This window comes from Schistocerca gregaria, chromosome 3 (assembly GCF_023897955.1).
Source record: "Schistocerca gregaria isolate iqSchGreg1 chromosome 3, iqSchGreg1.2, whole genome shotgun sequence".
NCBI classification, from domain to species: domain Eukaryota; kingdom Metazoa; phylum Arthropoda; class Insecta; order Orthoptera; family Acrididae; genus Schistocerca; species Schistocerca gregaria.
In genome coordinates, this window is record NC_064922.1 from 676,706,844 (window position 1) to 676,726,140 (window position 19,297).

General features: G+C 42.3%; 1 protein-coding gene across 1 annotated transcript in view; it reads right to left on the reverse strand.

Moving 5' to 3' along the window:
• LOC126354307 (membrane-bound alkaline phosphatase-like) overlaps nucleotides 1-19,297 on the reverse strand; it is a 52,539-nt gene that overhangs the window by 25,792 nt on the left and 7,450 nt on the right. Inside the window, exons 2-3 of the mRNA XM_050003862.1 lie at nucleotides 16,875-16,964; nucleotides 9,437-9,657 (exon numbers count right to left, since the gene is read on the reverse strand). Of these exons, the coding sequence (XP_049859819.1) occupies nucleotides 9,437-9,657; nucleotides 16,875-16,964 (311 nt within the window). The remainder of the gene's footprint in view (nucleotides 1-9,436; nucleotides 9,658-16,874; nucleotides 16,965-19,297) is intronic.

The window sequence follows — 19,297 nt, forward strand, 5'->3', positions numbered from 1 at the left end:
GTTTTTTTGCTGCTTTGTGACTCATAATGTCGCATGTACGAGTAATTATTCCATTTTTCATCAGTCTGCCTCTAGACAGATTTTAGTTTAGTGGCGGAGTTGCGTATCACACGTACAAAAATACGAAAACGGAACTGCCTATCTCCGTTGAGATAAGGGCTGTTAGAAGAAGAACACTTCTGGTAACACGGCATGTATTTCAACACTCGTTGGGAATTTCGAACTAACAGTGCATTTTAAGTACCAAATGTGTTAAATTGCACCCCTAACGGTTTTTTAACCCAGATACAACACTTAAGTGTATGTAAACACTCCTCCACAGCCTTTTGATTGGTTCTAGACTCCATCCGGTACTTATGGAATTCAAATATCTCACTTTTTCACTTTCAGTGCATAAATAAAAATGTTTTAACCATGGTTCTAAATACTCGCTTGAGAAAACGTAGCAGCCTTTATGCCTAATTATGTACTTTTGAGCTATTCACGGTTTAGTTGATGTTAAATACCACATTTCCTGGAACATGCTTGAAGAAAAGAAAGGAACTTCAAAACTAATGTGATTGCATGAATAACCCAAAAGTAAACACATTTTATCAATAAGTATTTTTGGTATGGTGACACTATCCGACGCTAAAATCAAAACTAACTTTTACTGACGAACTGAGTAATGCTTACATACAAAAATAGAAATATTGTTACAGGAAAATAATATTTATTTGCGGTTATAAATATAGCTTTCTAAACTATCCTCAGAAAGCTGTTACACATTTTCTAGCATTCCTGCTGGGACCACGTATTTAGTAATGGTTTTGTGTACTAACAGTAACAAAACGTTTTTTGTTCAAGATTCAGTATCTTACGAATTTTCTTTTTGACCTCCAGAGACACATTCGCAAATGATTTTAAAGGTAATTAAATACGAAATGTTGCGGAAACTTACGTGGTATATATCTCTGCAACGAACTGACGTGTATGCTATTTAAATTATCAACCTTATAATTGTGCTAAAGACTCGGTTCTCAGTGTCTACTCTCGACAACAATTTTAATTTACGAAAATCTCTTTACTTTGAAATTATTTTAGCTATATTTTCTCATTGTTCTTTGGTCAACACAGAAATTTGGTAGCAAAGCATAATAGACGCTTTGTGTGTTTAACGACTTACATCGAAAAATGGAGTAACCTCGAATTTGGAAAAAGGTTCCTTTTGTTTTTGGGTTTGTAGGGAAATCGAATGAGCGTATGTCATTGCATTGTCACCCTGGAGGCCCCTGCCGCCGATTGAAAGTTTTATTTCAGTCGACGCCACATTGGGCGACATGCGAGCCGATGATGAGCATAACACCGCACTCAGTCCACGAAGGTTGAAAATCTCCAACACAGCCGTGAACTGAAACCGTGCCCACTTGCACGGGAGGCAAGCATGTTACCACCCAGGTAAGAAGGCGGACAGGTTCGTAGAGAACTCATAGTACTAAAAGTGCATTTTGAAGGAAGTCTCCGAACACGCATTAATCAAGGTGCAAAACATTTGGAATGTATAAGTCTATTACAGTACATCGAAATCAGGCAAATATTCGGTTCATTCTTTTGTATCAGTTTCTATATATATTTATTTAAAAATTAGAAATCGTGAATATGAACTTGAAAAATTCAAAGAAGTAAGTTTCTTTCCAACTGAAGGTAGAATAAGTAGTTTTGTTCTATACGATAAGATTTAAATCCAAGAACAAATGGCTCTAAGCACTATGGGACTTAACATCTGCTGTCATTAGTCCTCTAGAGCTTAGAACAACTTAAACCTAACTAGCCTGAGGACATCACACACATCCATGCCAGAGGCAGGATTCGAACCTGCGACCGTAGCAGCATCACTGTGCCGGACTGAAACGCCTAGTGCCGCTCGACCACAGCGACCGGCTAAATCTAAGAAGATTTGCGAGTGCTAAATGAGAGTTTCTTTTCTTAAATTTTCTTCAAAATTGTATTGATTACATCGTATAATCGGTGCAACATACCAAATATTATTACAGGTAGGAAAAAGCCAATCTGTTTAGAATGTTCTGTCATTCGAAATTGCAAAGTCTCACATCTCTGGATCATCTATGAGAAGGAGAAAAGTGGAAATCGAACGTCCTCCACAACAGGGCCGTGGAATGGTCCCATTCAAAAGTAATCACCCCACTCGTAAAGATACTTATGACATTTAGACACGAGACGATCAACTCCCGTTCCGTAGAACGCGGTCGGCCGCTGACGGATCCGCGATCACACCAACTCTTACACTTCCACGTCCGACTGAAACCTAGGTCCACACATGTCTTCCTTCAGGTCACCAAAGATGTGCAAATCAGACGGTGAACGATGTGAACGAGGAAGTGCATGAGTGGCTGCGGTTGTCGATCTGTCAGCGGCTATAACTGATATGTTGCCCCTATTGTACTATGTTATCAAAACAAAATTTCTGCAGCGCTTAGGAAAAGAAACTCATGTTAAATATTCGGTGCGGAGGATGTTGCAGCGTCTCCCAAACAATTCGCCAAAGCGTTGGTCCCTTCAGACTGGTAGTGTGGGGACGGGAGTTATCGACTGTGGGGGAGCTCTGCTCGTCCAGTTCCTCGAGCGCGGAACCACAATCAGCGGGCGGCGCTATGGAGACACTTTGCTGAAAATGCGGCGCGCCTTGAAGTCAAAATGCTCAGGGGTGCTTTCGTAGGTAGGGCTTCATACTGCTGCAGATTAGTGCCCGGCCCTAAACTGTCAATCGGACGATGGCTAACGAATCTTCAGCGTTGAGGTTAGGAAGTACTCAACACCTTTCGTACAACCCAGATCTTTCAGCGTGTGCTCTTCACATCTTTGATGAGCTGAGGAAAGACATGCGTGAACGTCCGTTTAGTGAAAGTGTGCGTACGGTTGTGGATCCGTCAGTGGCCGACGGCGTTCTACGAAACAAGAATTGGTCGTAGCGATCACTGAAAGCACATTTTGCCTAAAGTATCACGTTTGCACACGCTTCTGGCATTAGGATAGTTTCGACACGAGTAGAACATACTATACAAACAGTCATTCTACAGTGTATGGTTAATGCAAAATTCCTCATAATCATGGAGAAGAAGCAGGTAAAGTACCTAATGGAAGTGATGAGCCAGTGCAGAGCAATAATTTCAAGATGTGAATAATGGAAGCAACTAATGAGGTTTTAGGAAAAAAAACCTAAAACAGAGGAAATCTTGGATGACAATACAAATATTAAATCCAATGCAGAGAAGGAATAAGCTCAGGGAGGGAAACAGTGTAAGTGACTACACAGGAATTAAAAATCACTCTAAGGCAAGTGCCGAGAATCAAAAGAGAAATATGCTAGAAGTATTGCTGAAGACACAGAAGATCGAAAAAAGTATACAAAAGGGTCAGATTTATAAGATTAGAGCCCTCCAGTATAAACATAGAACCAAATCAATAGTAGTTAAAAATAAAGTGGAGATATTAATGACGGACGATGATGAGATATTTGCTTCTTGGAAAGAATACATAGAAGAACTGTTGATGACAAGGTCTTCAAGAACGAAAATAATTTAGTTGAGAATATCAATGAGAGTGAAGGAGAAGTGCAATATACTGAATCATGAGACATGAATTTGAACTGGGCCTTTGGGTTCTCAAAGAAGAAATAGCGACTGGTGTTGATGACGCTCCTGCAAAATTGCTGAAAAATCTGGGTAACAATATGCGAGATCAATTATTCACAGCACTAAATTACTTCTACGTAATAGGAATCATCAGAAGACTTTACACAATAAAGAACCATTACCACATCTAAGATAGGATTGGCAGTTCACTACACCAATTACAGAATGCTAAGACGTCATCAAATGCCTCCAAATTACTCGTGAATATCGTTAAAATCAGAATAAAAGGAAAAGTAGCTAAGCAGACTGGATAAGATCAGTTTCGATTTATAGAAGACAGAGAAATAAGAGAAGCTACTTTCGTCCAACACGTCCTGCTGGAGAGAAGGATGGACGTGAACAAAAATGTCCTGACCTTCAATGACTTACAAATAGCTTTTGACGATGAGAAATAGAAACTGCTTTTTAGAATTATGAAAAAAATAGCACTTGACTGGAATGACAGAAGAGTTCTTAATCAACTGTATCAGAAACAAAGTAAAAAACTGAATATCAATAGCTTAGAAGAAGAGGCCAAAATTAGGATAGGTGTTAGACAAGCATTCCCATACACATTTAATGTTTCCATTGAGGATTCTATTCAGATTATGAAGGAGAAGCCAAAGAGAATAAAAGGAAATGTAAAATGATACAGTGTACTAGATTTCCTGATGACATCGAGATAGTTGCAGACTCCGAAAAAGAAATGTACAGAATGTTGCAAGTCCTATCACACACTCTTAACCAATGGAAATTAAAAGTGAACAAGCTGAAAGGAAAGTAATGATGGAGAGGAAAAATGTGGGAGACGTTAAAACAAATTTAAAAGTTGAAAACGTGAGAACTGAGTACGTAAAACAATTTTATTATCTCAGTATTACAATAATAGTTGTCAGGATATTCTTAGTGGAAATGAAGAGAGTGGTAGCACTGGAAAAACCGGCATTTATGTCCTAGTTAATCATTTTAACGAGCAAACATGTGATGCAGATGTCAGAAAATCCTTTGGAAAAGCATTTGTACGGAATACGCTGCTCTGTGGAAAAGAAAGTCGGACTCTGAGTAAATCTGAAAGAAACCTACTTGAAGCAGATGAATAGTGGAGATGATAGTAAATCTCAAGAACAAGCTGGACGGAAACAAAAAGCAATCTGGAAGTCTATAGTGAAATCAGTGAAAAGAGAAGCTTATTAATGGAAATCGATAAGAGAAAAATAGAATGAATTGGACATGTTATCAGACACACCTTCATAATTAATATTCTTGAAGGTAATGTGCTGGGAAAGAAAGGTATATAACCGCCAAGAATATAGCAGACACTAAAGCAAAAAAAAAAAAGAAAGACGATATACCACGAAGCTGTGATGTACATGTAACACAAGCAAATGACGACAGTATCAGAAAAATCTGATGGTTTATCCAAGACAAAATATTTCACAAATTCATCAAGTCAATAACCCTTTGGTCAACCTTTGGCTCTTATGTAAGTCGTTATTCGGCTTGGCATTCACTGTTGGAGGTGTTGGATATCCTCTTGAGGGATTTCGTACCAAGTTCTGTCAAACTGGGGCGTTAGATGGCGAAAACCATGAGGCAGTAGCAGGGTCTGCTGATAATGTTCTAAGCTTTCTCAGTTTGGGAGCGATCCGGCGATCTTGCTGGCCAAGGTAGAGTTTGGCAAGCAAGACGACAAGAAGTAGACACTCTCAACGTAGGCGAGCGGGCATTATATTGTTGAAATGTAAGCCCAGGATGGCTCGTCGTGAAGGACTGCGAAAGGGGACGTAGAATATCGTCGACGTACCCCTGTGCTGTTCGTGGGTCGTAGATGACAACAATAATGGTCCTGCTATGAAAAGAGAGGGCATCCCTGTCTATAACCCTTGGGTGTCGGCCCGTGCGGTGGGCGAAAGTCATGTTGCTATCACAAGGCTTTCCAGGGCGTGTCCAGACACGTTTTCGCCTGTGATCGGGGCTCATTTCAAAGCGGGATTGGTGAAGAAAATTCTGCTCTAGTCAACGAATTTCCAGGCAGAAGACGAAGAACAGGACTGATGATATGTGGTGCCATTTCGTTTGATAGCAGAACCTCTTTGGTTGTCATCTGCAGCGTCTTACACCATAGCAAAATGCCGACAATATTATGCGCCCCGTTTCGTTGCTCCTAATGACAAGCCACCGGGGCTTACATTTCAGCAAGATAATACCCGTTCGCACATGGCGATAGTTTCTACCTCTTGTCTTTGCACTTGCCAAATCATAGTTGGTCAGCGGGCTGGCCACTCCAACCATCGTAGGATTATGACGGTCTAGCGCGCCGATTGGGTAGAATTTGGCACAGTATCTCTGAAGAGGACTTCCAACACCTGTTTCAGTCAATGCCTAGGCGAATAACGTTCACGGTCGGATCAACGCCTTGTTGACTGTGGTCCTTTGGTGTAGAGCGGAGTGGGGGTCTGAATCAGAGGCTCAGGCGGTCCTGTGGCCTTGTAGGCTGCCGATTCCTAGACTAGCGCCATCGGCTGGTGGGTTTCCGATGTTCGCTTAATACGTCATGAGCCCACTACACACAAGACGCGGCTACACGGGTAGTGGGAGCTGTGTGGAAGGGACTGGGCGGTTTTTTTGGGTTAGAGGGTCTCAGGGAACCACATAGGGACGTCCTTGTAAAAGTGGGCAGGTGAATCACAGTAAGGTAGTTGTAGAAGCGATTGGTATTGCAGTTGTAAATTGTCGTAGCTTTGCTAAGAAAGAGCCAGAGCCCCAAGACATACTCGAAAGCACTTAAGCTCAAACAATAGTAGGTACAGAGAGCTGGCTAAAGCCGGAAATAAGCTCAGCCGAAATATTTTCAAACGATCTGACAGGTTCTGAAAGGATAGATTAAATACATTTGATGGTGGAGTATTTATTGCAGTCAGAGGTAGTTTTCCTTGTAGCGAAATTGAAGTAGATAGTTCGTGTGAAACAGTATGGGTAGAGGTTATACCTAACAACCAGACTAACCTATTAATTGGATCGTTTACCGACCACCCGGCTCAGAAGATATAGTTGCTGAACAGTTCAAAGTAAATTTGAGTCTTATTTCAAATAAGTACCCCGCTCACACAATTAAATACATAAGCTACCGTCGATATGCTGGAAAAATTATACGTTTAAAGCGAGCGGCAGGCATAAAACGTCATCCATTATTGTACTGAATGCTTTCTCAGAAAATTATTTTGAACAATTTGTTCATGAGCTCGCTCGAAGCGTAAATGGTTACGAAAGCATACTTGACCTTTAAGCAACAAATAATTCAGGACAAATAGTGAATATTGTGACAAATACAGGGATTAGCGACCACAAGGCAGTTGTTGCTAGGCTGAATACCGTAAAACCTACAACTATCAAAAAGAAACGCAAAGCATATCTATTTAAAAAAGCTGATAAAAATGCTCTTAACGCCTTTTTATGAGACAGTCTTCACTCCTCGCCATCTGTTCATGTAAGAAAAGTTGTGGAATGTTTTCAGAGAGATAGCATCGACAGCAGTTGAGAGGTATATACCACATAAATTAATAAGTGATGGCACTGATCCCCCATGGTACACAAAACAGGTCAGATCGTTGTTCCAGTCGCAACGAAAAAAACATGCCACATTTAAAAGATCGCAAAATCTCCAAGATTGGCAAAGTTTTACAGAAGTTCGAAATACGGCGCGTACTTCAATGCGAGATGCTTTTGCTACTTTCCACAACGAAATTCTGTCTGGAAATCTGGCAGAAAACCCAAAGAGATTCTGGTCATACATAAAGCACACAAGTGGCAAGACGCAATCAGTACCTTCACTGAGCGATAACAACAGTGAAGTCACGGATGACAGTGTCACTAAAGGAGATTTATTAAACTCTTTTTCCAAAAGTCCTTCACCAAATAAGACGAAGTAAATATTCCTGAATTCCAATCAAGAACAACTGCCAAGACGAGCAACATAGAAGTATATATCTGGGTGTAACAAAGCAGCTTCAATAACTTAATAAAGGCAAGGCCTCCGGTCCAGATTGTATACCGCTCAGATTGCTCTCAGAGTATGGTGATTAAATAGCTCCATATTTAGTAATATACATACAACCACTCGCTCACAGAAAGATCCATACCCAAAGACTGGAAAATTGCTCAAGTTACACCGATACCCAAAAAAGGAAGTAGGAGTAATCCGCTGAATTACAAGCCAATATCACTAACGTCGATTTCCAGTAGGGTTTTGTAAGGTATACTGTATTCGAACATTATGAAGCACTTCGAAAAAAACGATTTATTGACAAATATTTGGCACGGTTTCAGAAAATATCGTGCTTGTGAAACACAACTAGCTCATTATGCTCATGAAGTAATACGTGCTGTCAACTGGGGACATCAAATTGTTTCCATATATTTAGGTTTCCAGAAGGCTTTCGACACCGTTCCTCACAAGCGTCTTCTAACCAAACTGGGTGCCTATGCAGTATCGCCTCTGTTGTGCGATTGGATTCGTGATTTCTTGTCGGAAAGGCCACGGTTCGTGGTAATAATCGGAAAACCATCTTGTAAAATAGAAGTAATATCCAGCGTTCGCCAAGGAAGTGTTATAGTCTCTCTATTGTTCCTGATCTATATTAACGACATAGGAGACTATCTGAATAGCCATGTTAGATTGTTTGCAGCTGATGGTGTCATTTTGTAAAGTCAGATGATCAAAACGACTGCAAAATGATTTGGATAAGATATCTATATGGTGCGAAAAGTGGTAATTGACCCTGAATAAGGAAAAGTGTGAAGTTATTCACATTAGTACTAAAAGAAATCAGCTAAATTTTGATTACGCGGCAACTAACACACAACTGAAGGCTGTAAATTAAACTAAATACTCACGCATTACAGTTACAAATAACCTAAACTGGACGGATCACATAGAAAATATTGTGAGAAGTGCAAACTAAAGACTGCGACTCATTGGCAGAACACTTAGAAGGTGCAACAGGTCTAACAAAGAGACTGCTTGCACTACGCTTGTCCACCCTATTCTCGAGTATTGCTATGCGGTGTGGGATCCGCTTCAGGTGGGACTGACGGATTACATAGAAAAAGTACAAGGAAGGGCAGCTCGTTTTGTATCATGGCGAAATATGGGAGATAGTGTACAGACATGACACGTGAATTGGAGTGGCAATCATTAAAACAAAGGCGTTTTTCGTTGCGACGGCATCTGCCCATCAATCACCAGTTTTCTCCTCCGATTGCGAAAACTTTCTGTTGGCACCCATCTACATAGGGAGAAATGATCATCACGATAAAATACGAGAAAACAGGGCTCGCACAGAAAAATTTAAGTGATAATTTTTTCCGCGTGCCTTTCGAGAGTGGAACGGTAGAGAGACAGCTTGAAGGTGGTTCATTGAACCCTCTGGCATGCACTTTATTGTGAAAAGCAGAGTAATCACGCAGATGCAGATGTAGACTGGTTCAGTTCTCCTTAATAAATCATCCAATGTTTTTGAAATTGAAGTCATTTGTTTATCTGTCCAAGTACACCACTAAACCAATTTCCGTCTCATTCGCATAACTGCTTCGGGGTAATGTTTTCTTCGGAGGCATCGAGAAGAAGACTGGGTGTGACAATTACATGGAACTGAAACTAACAGCCAATGACAGAGGAGAGTGGTTGCTTCGACAAGGCATTAGCCTTTAGAATACGTGGGTGTGTAATCGACCTTACATGGAGACGCGGTGTATGACATGCTGACCTTGGACAGTCCAGCGTTGGGGAACTGTTCGAAGCTGAGCTGGGCCTCCTCACCAGACAGGCCCTGCCGCTGCCCCAGCAGGACCCTGGCGGCGGTCAGCGTCGCGATGGACATGCCGTCGCCCAGGAACATGATCACGTTCTTGGCCGGCCGCCGCACCCGGTCGGCGAGTAGACCCTTCAGCAGCCGCTGCTGCGCCCTCAGCGTCCAGTATGGGGCCCCTGTGGGCATGTGCGGTTTGTCAGACCGAATCTGAGCATTACCAGTCAGTAATAATCTGCCAGCATCAATAACAGGTATCATATTGCAACGTAGTTAGCTCACCCTACTTATGATTCGGAATGCAGCTTTCGGAAGACTTGATAGGCATGTGTCGTATAATAAGAATGAAGTACTACCGTGTGCAGTTCAACAAAGGACTACACTATAGGCTACGCCATAATGTATGGATAACTATGTTCTAGGAAATAAATTAGAAACGTGATTTATCCACAAATATTTAACGCATTAGAAACACCTACACATACTAAAGTAATTTTAACCGAAATGAATTTCACGTAAGTAGATATCAGCCAGTCAGTAGATAATCATTCAGCAAGAACCTGTACAAAAATTTTACAGGGTGATTCAGACGCTCCTAGCTATGCCTTTCAGACAACCCACAATGCTTTTATCAACCACGTGTTAGCTTTTTAGATTCTGTTGCTTGCTAAGTGCTAACTATTACACAAAAACCATGAGCAGGAACTTTTTGTAGTTAAATATTTTAGTGGGATAAGTTTTTGTTGGAGGCTACGGTCTCCGAGTTATTCAGGTAAAACACGTCTGAAGGCAAGTTTTATACGTTTTTCGTAAGTAATTCGAAAACTACTGCCACTATATCAAATTTAACTACACAAAATTTCCTCCAAATAACACCTGTTCATTTTTTTCTGTACGTCTGATAATTTGCGAATAGCGAGAGAGAGAATATGGAAATTTCGCACGTTGTTTTTTAAGGTGTTGCCTGACCACGTAAAACACATAGGTTTGAATGATCCTGTATAATGTCTACATTTTCAGCTTACAGCTAAAAGCCGTGCATGATTCCTTGTGTCTGTAATCGTTGTATTTAGTCTCGAAAAGAACATTAATAAAACCGACAAACTGCAGGGAACTAACTGGGAATGGAGAATAAAGGTGAACATGTGTCCAGAAATGTATGGTGTGTGTGAAACGACAACAGAAAGCCCAGTACCACAGTAGGCTACAGAGCTGCATCCCATCCACGTCACGAACGATGTTCAAAGCTGCTTCCATGGCATGCAGTGTCATGCAGAATATACGTGATCGTTCTTTGGCTTACACCATCTTGGCGGGCCACTTGCCTGGAGCTTATATTAGCGTTCGTCTTAGAACCCGGACCTCTCAAAGTGGCGTACGTACAGCCGCCTCCTTGCACTTTCGTCTTGTCTGAAAGGACCTATGTTCATTGAAACGCCCGAAAAGGGTTTGAAATGTTGTGTGATGTGTTTGGTGTCTGTGAGGGTACTTCTTTGCTATAGCCGTGCTGCCTCTCGACCTGTTTCATCTGCTTGGCCGTAGACAAAAACCATCTAGGCTTGTTCCATGCATAAATACTGGAATATTCTGCTCCTTACAGCACGCTGCTTCAATCACATAACCTGCTCCACGCAAGGAACACACGGCATATGGTTAGAGGAACTGCCATGCGTCAACGCCATCTTCTGTGGCAACGATGCATTTTCGAAGATATATTCATAGGAGCTTTATTCCTCCGTTTCCTATTAGGAATCCGTCCCTGCAGTTTGTCGATTTATTGAAGCACTTCTCTGAACCATAGAGATGAGAACACAGTTTAAGAAAAAAGTCTCAATATTTTATTGGAAAAAATTTATTGGAAACATTGCAGTGAAATTTGCCCTCTGATATAACAAAACACAAACCACTGCATTGTATTCACTGTATCGTTTTGTCAGTCTTCCAGAACAGTATCTGACGACCTAAGTTTCTCCTCCTGTAATCTTAATCCAAGGAAAGACCAAAATGTTTACCGCTGATAGTTTGCAGTCATAGTAAAAGACTTATTCTGTTGACTGTTCGTGCCATATTTGAGCATAGATGTAAAGAGGCCTGAAGCAATTAGTGTCAACAAGATGGCGGCGCGATAACATGTAGCTATGTCACGTAAGATAATAAACGAAATTACTTCCGTTTGACGAAATAATTAGAGAAAATGTACAACATATTGCCTCGAAACGGTGCAAAAATTCATGAGGCTAAGATAACTTCTCAATGCAGCTAATGCAATATGCGTTTCTCGAAAATGTAACGAATCTGCGTATTTGGAGTACACGACGTCTAGCAGTAAAATAAATAATTTTGAATATGGAAGAGAATCATAAGTTTGAGTATACAGCAAGATGGATAGAAAAGATATTACCCGATCTAAGAATCAGTTTGTACTTCCCGTAAAGTAAGTGAACTAAGAACCTTCGTTTCACCATGCCGACGGATACCACTGGAAGTTCTGTACGCAGAATGATTGCTCGATAACTGGGCAATTATTGACAATGCGTGACTGAAATAACCTCTACCCTCCTTATTAAAAAATACGGCAAGTAACTGAAAATATTGCACTAATAATCTTCATCACTGTAGAAACACCAGGCAAAGCAAGAAGCCCAATAGTTGAGTCTGCCTCAAAAACAGAAATCCAGGAGCAGAATCGAAACATAGAACGGCGAAATCTCGTTCGAAACTATATCGACCCGTTGTTCGACGTCCGAGATGTTTTCCATTGTCTGATGGCCCAAACGGACCTCCAAAGATATGAAATATGTCACAGAGTGATCGCTTGAAGAATTTGTTTCCACTAATCGAAGCTGATCATAGTACAAGGATACAAATAGTTGCAAAGATAAACTCGTTATTTAAGAAATGCAACAAAAAAAATTGTGATTAAAAAGCAAAATGAAAAAACAGCATTCATCTCTTACAACGTTAAAAATACACTCCTGGAAATGGAAAAAAGAACACATTGACACTGGTTTGTCAGACCCACCATCACCGGTTTGTCAGACCCACCATACTTGCTCCGGACACTGCGAGAGAGCTGTACAAGCAATGATCACACACACGGCACAGCGGACACACCAGGAACCGCGGTGTTGGCCGTCGAATGGCGCTAGCTGCGCAGCATTTGTGCACCGCCGCCGTCAGTGTCAGCCAGTTTGCCGTGGCATACGGTGCTCCATCGCAGTCTTTAACACTGGTAGCATGCCGCGACAGCGAGGACGTGCCCGTATGTGCAGTTGACGGACTTTGAGCGAGGGTGTATAGTGGGCATGCGGGAGGCCGGGTGGACGTACCGCCGAATTGCTGAACACGTGGGGCGTGAGGTCTCCACAGTACATCGATGTTGTCGCCAGTGGTCGGCGGAAGGTGCACGTGCCCGTCGACCTGGGACCGGACCGCAGCGACGCACGGATGTACGCCAAGACTGTAGGATCCTACGCAGTGCCGTAGGGGACCGCACCGCCACTTCCCAGCAAATTAGGGACACTGTTGCTCCTGGGGTATCGGCGATGACCATTCGCAACCGTCTCCATGAAGCTGGGCTACGGTCCCGCACACCGTTAGGCCGTCTTCCGCTCACGCCCCAACATCGTGCAGCCCGCCTCCAGTGGTGTCGCGACAGGCGTGAATGGAGGGACTAATGGAGACGAGTCGTCTTCAGCGATGAGAGTCGCTTCTGCCTTGGTGCCAATGATGGTCGTATGCGTTTTTGGCGCCGTGCAGGTGAGCGCCACAATCAGGACTGCATACGACCGAGGCACACAGGGCCAACACCCGGCATCATGGTGTGGGGAGCGATCTCCTACACTGGCCGTACACCTCTGGTGATCGTCGAAGGGACACTGAATAGTGCACGGTATATCCAAACCGTCATCGAACCCATCGTTCTACCATTCCTAGACCGGCAAGGGAACTTGCTGTTCCAACAGGACAATGCACGTCCGCATGTACCCCGTGCCACCCAACGTGCTCTAGAAGGTGTATGTCAACTACCCTGGCCAGCAAGATCTCCGGATCTGTCCCCCATTGAGCACGTTTGGGACTGGATGAAGCGTCGTCTCACGCGGTCTGCACGTCCAGCACGAACGCTGGTCCAACTGAGGCGCCAGGTGGAAATGGCATGGCAAGCCATTCCACAGGACTACATCCAGCATCTCTACGATCGTCTCCATGGGAGAATAGCAGCCTGCATTGCTGCGAAAGGTGGATATACACTGTACTAGTGCCGACAATGTGCATGCTCTGTTGCCTGTGTCTATGTGCCTGTGGTTCTGTCAGTGTGATCATGTGATGTATCTGACCCCAGGAATGTGTCAATAAAGTTTCCCCTTCCTGGGACAATGAATTCACGGTGTTCTTATTTCAATTTCCAGGAGTGTATTATTCGAGTTCAAGTAAATTAAGAAGCCGTTGTTTCTTTTATACCACATATGTTACACGCATGGAGAAATGTGTCACTTATACTGAAATAATAAACAATAGGCGGCTACTCACCAAGGGCGTGTCTCTTGCCTGCCCACTTCTGTCATCGGGCGGGGAACTGTTACGGCACTATTCGCTCTCTGAAGGAGCAAGGAGTTAGTCGTAGCTTAGTAACTGAACGAGACACATGTACCGTTGCTACATGTTTTTGTTGAACTTGCTGAGTTGGGTAAAGTGCCTTATCATAAATTAACAGTTTGCTTCAAATTTATTAACAACGAAAACTGGAAACTGACAAAAACTATATTCATTATGAAAACAACTAAGAGGAACGAAAAGTAAATCTAAAAGATATAATTAGAACAAACAGAGAGTTGAATAAGCCTAACGCCTTGCTGCGAGAAGAAATAGGAGGTTGCGTAAACACCTCAGAGCTAAGAAGTCCGTTTTGACGCGGGCCTTGAGTTTCGTGTATTCTTAGGACGGCCACCAGCGCAGGCGATGGATGAAGACAAGGGTAACCAATAGTCTACCCAGACCATATGGAAACATAAGCGAGAGGACGTCGGGAAGCAGTCACCGGAACAATATTAACTTTATTTCGATAGAAAAATCAATTCCAAATGTTTCCTCCTTTGTATCAGGTTCCAGATGCTTACAGTCGTGTTCAATCTCCGGAGCTGCTCTGACAGTCGTCTTCTAAAGACGTCGCTGCTGTGTGAAACAGAGCTCTAGGATTCGAGTTCTACCTCTAATATGTTTGTGAGTTTTACACACACGAGCGCACACCAACAAAGACAAACACACACACAGCACACAAACACACACACAAACACACACACACACACACACACACACACATACACACAGAACACAATGCAGATTCTGACGGAGCATACAACAGCTCATACTCAGCTTTCAGCTGTGTGTCTGATACATATATATTTAAATCCTCCTCTCCGAGAGGTTCCAGGCGCTTCAGTCCGGAACCGCGCTGCTGCAACGGTCGAAGGTTCGAATCCTGCCTCGGGCAAGCATGTGTGTGATGTATTTAGGTTAGTTAGGTTTAAGTCTAGGAGACTGATGACCTCAGAAACATTTGAACCCGTTTTTTGGAATCCTCCGTCCGACACATCCTTAAAATCAGGAACTTTAGGAGGATTTATGTATTCATTTATTTTTCGAGTCATCAGTCGGCTTGGTCTTCGGACTTGTTTGGATTCTGTGCCTGACCATGATATAATGTAACTTATTCTAACTGGAATCTTCTCGTGTCTCCGACTTTTCCAAGTTTACGTCCTCCTTTCGTCATTCTTTAACAGATTATTGGTTAACAGCAGATGAAATTTATTGCAGAAGTCCTTTCTCTTTCCTACTACCAAGCCCATATTCTCCGGTAAGACTCTTTTCCACTCCTTCCCGAACAACCGCATTCCACTCCACTGTGAGTATTGTTGCTGCATTACTCGTTCAGTGTAGTCATGTATTTCCTCTCTCTCTTCTTCTCCTGCTTGTGACGTCAACATGTATACCGGAACGATTGTTGTCGGTGTTGGTTTGTTGTCGATTCTGATGAGAACGAACGTATCACTGAACTGCTCGTAGGATATTCTGCTGCTGTTGATCTTTCTGTACACTCGTCTAACCAGAAATCCTCGTGTTCTTTCCATTTGACTTCACGGATCCCCACTATATCTAGACAGAGCCTTTGCATTTCCCTTTTCAGATATTTCAGCTTCCGTTCCATGTTCAAAATTCTTACATTCATACGTACCTCCTCCTTTCGTCATTCTTCAATCCTCTCCTCGTTGTCAGCTCTCCCTCAGCAGTCCCCTCCCAGAAATCCGATTCATTACAGCAGACACGTTGGGTATGTTAGTAAAGAAATGGTTCCCGTTGCTGAAACATATATCTTAATCTTTCGCGACACAACTAGAGACATTTCATCTATGTCTGCAATGTTGCGGGGAGTAGGCGACTATGAGTTTTAAGCTGTGATCTGCTGACAGAAGTAGCAGAAAATTCGTAGTAAGTACAACTGTGTTCAGCGTTCTAGACGGCTTTACACACTAAAATTGTCACTAACAGATATCTACTGATGTTGAAATCAAGGGGAAATGAACGTTGGTCACAAACGCTCAGTTTTCGAATAGTTGTGAAGTACCTGTTCGCAACATAAATCCTCTCTCTCTCTCTCTCTCTCTCTCTCTCTCTCTCTCTCTCTTGTTCACTGAAGGGGCGCTGCTAATGACTTAACCCTTTCGGACCTGCAATATTTATACAAAAATATGTACCCGTTTTCAAAATGTACTTTGTACACTTAGTTACATTTTATGGACTGAAATAACTAATCACAACATATTATCTGTAATTAATAGTAAAATGAGCATTCAATAATTACCGTGAAAATTAACACTAACAATATTCCATTAAATGGTGGCGTATAGTGATCCAACCACACAAGCGTATTCTGGTGGTGACAAGCAAAGTTTCCACTGGGAAAAAATACTTTTGTTGCAGCTAAGAGACAGTAACAGTTAATATACACAACTGTAGCGAGAGGGACAGAAAGGATTAAGGAATTCATGTCCCCAAAATCTGGCACAACATTTTTGACACTAACTCACTTAGCCTAACACGGTATCCCATATCTTGTCAGACTCCTAGTGTCTTTCCTGACATTTTTAAAGATGGATGTCGTACTAAAGGCGAAAACATCTCCTCTTTCGCATTACATTTCTGACGCAGACGGACAATGATATGGAATTAAACAGCAAATTTTGTCGATAATCTAGAGCGTGTTACTGTATTATGTGATATGAACACCTCGACAAGTGTTCAGGTTAAATCCCAGAATCCACATAAGAGACAAAAATATTGTGATATATTAGTTTCTTAGCCGAGAGCTTAAAGTCAAGTTAACACTTCATTTACTTACTGCTTTCCACAGATGTTGACACTGTCGATGCGTACGTCCTTAGGCCAGTTCTTCGGGGTGTGAACGGGTGCATCTGGCGGCCCAGCTCATCTGGAAACGCACAAAGCACTACCACTGATAAAACACTTGAGAGGGGATGCTTGCAGTAAAAAATCATTACAGTTCGACATGGGCCACTTTACAGCTTATTATTTATGCTGTTTACCCTCCAACAATACTTGGGTACGAATTCAGCTACTGAATCGGAGTCGTTTCATATTGATTGTATTAAGAATCTCTGGCGTTAGGTGGTGATTCAAAGATGGGTTGTAGTCCAGTATTTGGAATGTAACGAAGTGTACGAACGTTCCTATTCAAAGCAGAATGTGTCTTTATTAAGTAGTACAAGTGATGAAAGGTATTAAAGAAAATATCTTCATAGATGGGTGTAACGTTTTTAAGTGAATTGAAGACTAGAGGAAAAGTATCGGGATAAAAGATGACGGTTATCTTCATAAGGCGCTCTAGTCTAACAGCAAAAATACTTCGCCGACCGCGGTGGCCACGCAGTTCTAGGCGCTACAGTCCGGAACCGCGAGACTGCTACGGTCGCAGGTTCGAATCCTGCCTCTGGCATGGATGTGTGTGATGTCTTTAGGTTAGTTAGGTTTAAGTAGTTCTAAGTTCTAGGGGACTGATGACCTCAGATGTTAAGTCCCATAGTGCCCAGAGCCATTTGAACCATTTTGAAAAATACTTCCAGAGAGATTATTTTGTCTGTCGCGATTTTTCTTAAAGTGGTGAAACTAACGGCGCTAACGAGTTTCATGACTAGATTCTCACGAAAACACCAGAACCTAGTTCGCTTTTAGGATCATTATATGTGACGGGAATTCACAGGTGACACAATGAAATGATTGCTGACAGAAAGACAATACACCACGAAGAAGCAAACCACGACGTCGGTTAGTTTTTAATTGTTGTGTATTGTGTTGACCAAATTTCCTACATTGAATCCGGAAAGCCGGCCGGTGTGGCCGAGCGCTTCAGTCTGGAACCGCGTGACCGCTACGGTCGCAGGTTCGAATCCTGCCTCGGGCATGGATGTGTGATGTCCTTAGATTAGTTAGGTTCAAGTAGTTCTACGTTCTAGGGGCCTGATTACCACAGATGTTAAGTCCCATAGCGCTCAGAGCCATTTCAAATATTTTGAATCCGAAAACACGTTAACATTTCCCCTTAAAAATTGTTCGAATTCAGAACTTCCATTAGCAAGATAACGGTGGATCGTATTTTAAAATTATGTTTACAGGACTACGTAATCGTTGATAGATGACAGTGCTGAAAATATCATGTTTTCAGAGGATGTGCAAGGTAGAAAGCAGTCATTATTTTAATCCGCAGGTGAACCAAGATAAAACGTATATTCCGCCACAAGTGAAGATCATGATGTACGCTCATAAAACAGTTGATCGGAAGCTGTCAATCTATTATTCAGAACATCAGGGGAAAGGAAAAGTTTTCTTACAGACACTTAGCGGTCGTCGTAATCATCATTTAATCGAGAAGTAGGGGCTTGTTATAGTACCGGACGTACCACGTTTATTTCTGTCTCTCTCTTTCTCTCTCTCAATAAGTCAATGCCACTTTTTCTGGAAGAGTATTCGGTCGAAGAGATTCTCTGTGGTCCTAACATTCATTTTTTATTTCATAGTCGGACAGTTAGTTAGTTTAACTTTGTGAAAGTATTCTTTTCCTCCCACCGCACTTATCAGTTAACGTGACGGTCGAAACACGTGTGCCTGATGTGTCTGTGAATCGAGCACGTTTCGTGTGTTATCGTATTGTAACAATCGCTTGTGAAATTTTTATAGAGTGGAGGTTAGGAAAGAGTCGACTATTTGCTTCTACCGCCTGAAAAACACGTTCAGCCCGATCATTGTCCTACGACAGTGGTCGATAATCCAGCGCGTCCGTTCCGTGCGGCTCTGTTTCACGACTCCGTCCCGAAGAAAGCGAGCTGTGCGCTTAGCTGAAAGAGCAAGTCATCCAGACACACACTGTATTACTCTCTCTTCGTGCAGCAAATACAGATAAGGACAGAGAGATATGGCTCTTCTGTTACATCATTAAGACAGAATAACCACATGGTGGTAAGACACGACATCCCATGTATGGTGAGGCCCAAGGATTTAAAGAAGTCTTGCGGTGAAGATGTCATTTATACGACCACAGCAACAATATGCGAAATATTCTGAAGCGGATGAGACACTTGTCAACAATACGTGTCGATAGACACAAATTACGGATTCTGAACCAAATTCGCAGAGTTATGGCATCTTTTAATTAAGGGGATATACTCTCTGTCCGCGCACCTATATTTACTACTGGCCATTAAAACTGCTACGCCAAGAAGAAATGCAGATGATAAGCGGGTATTCATT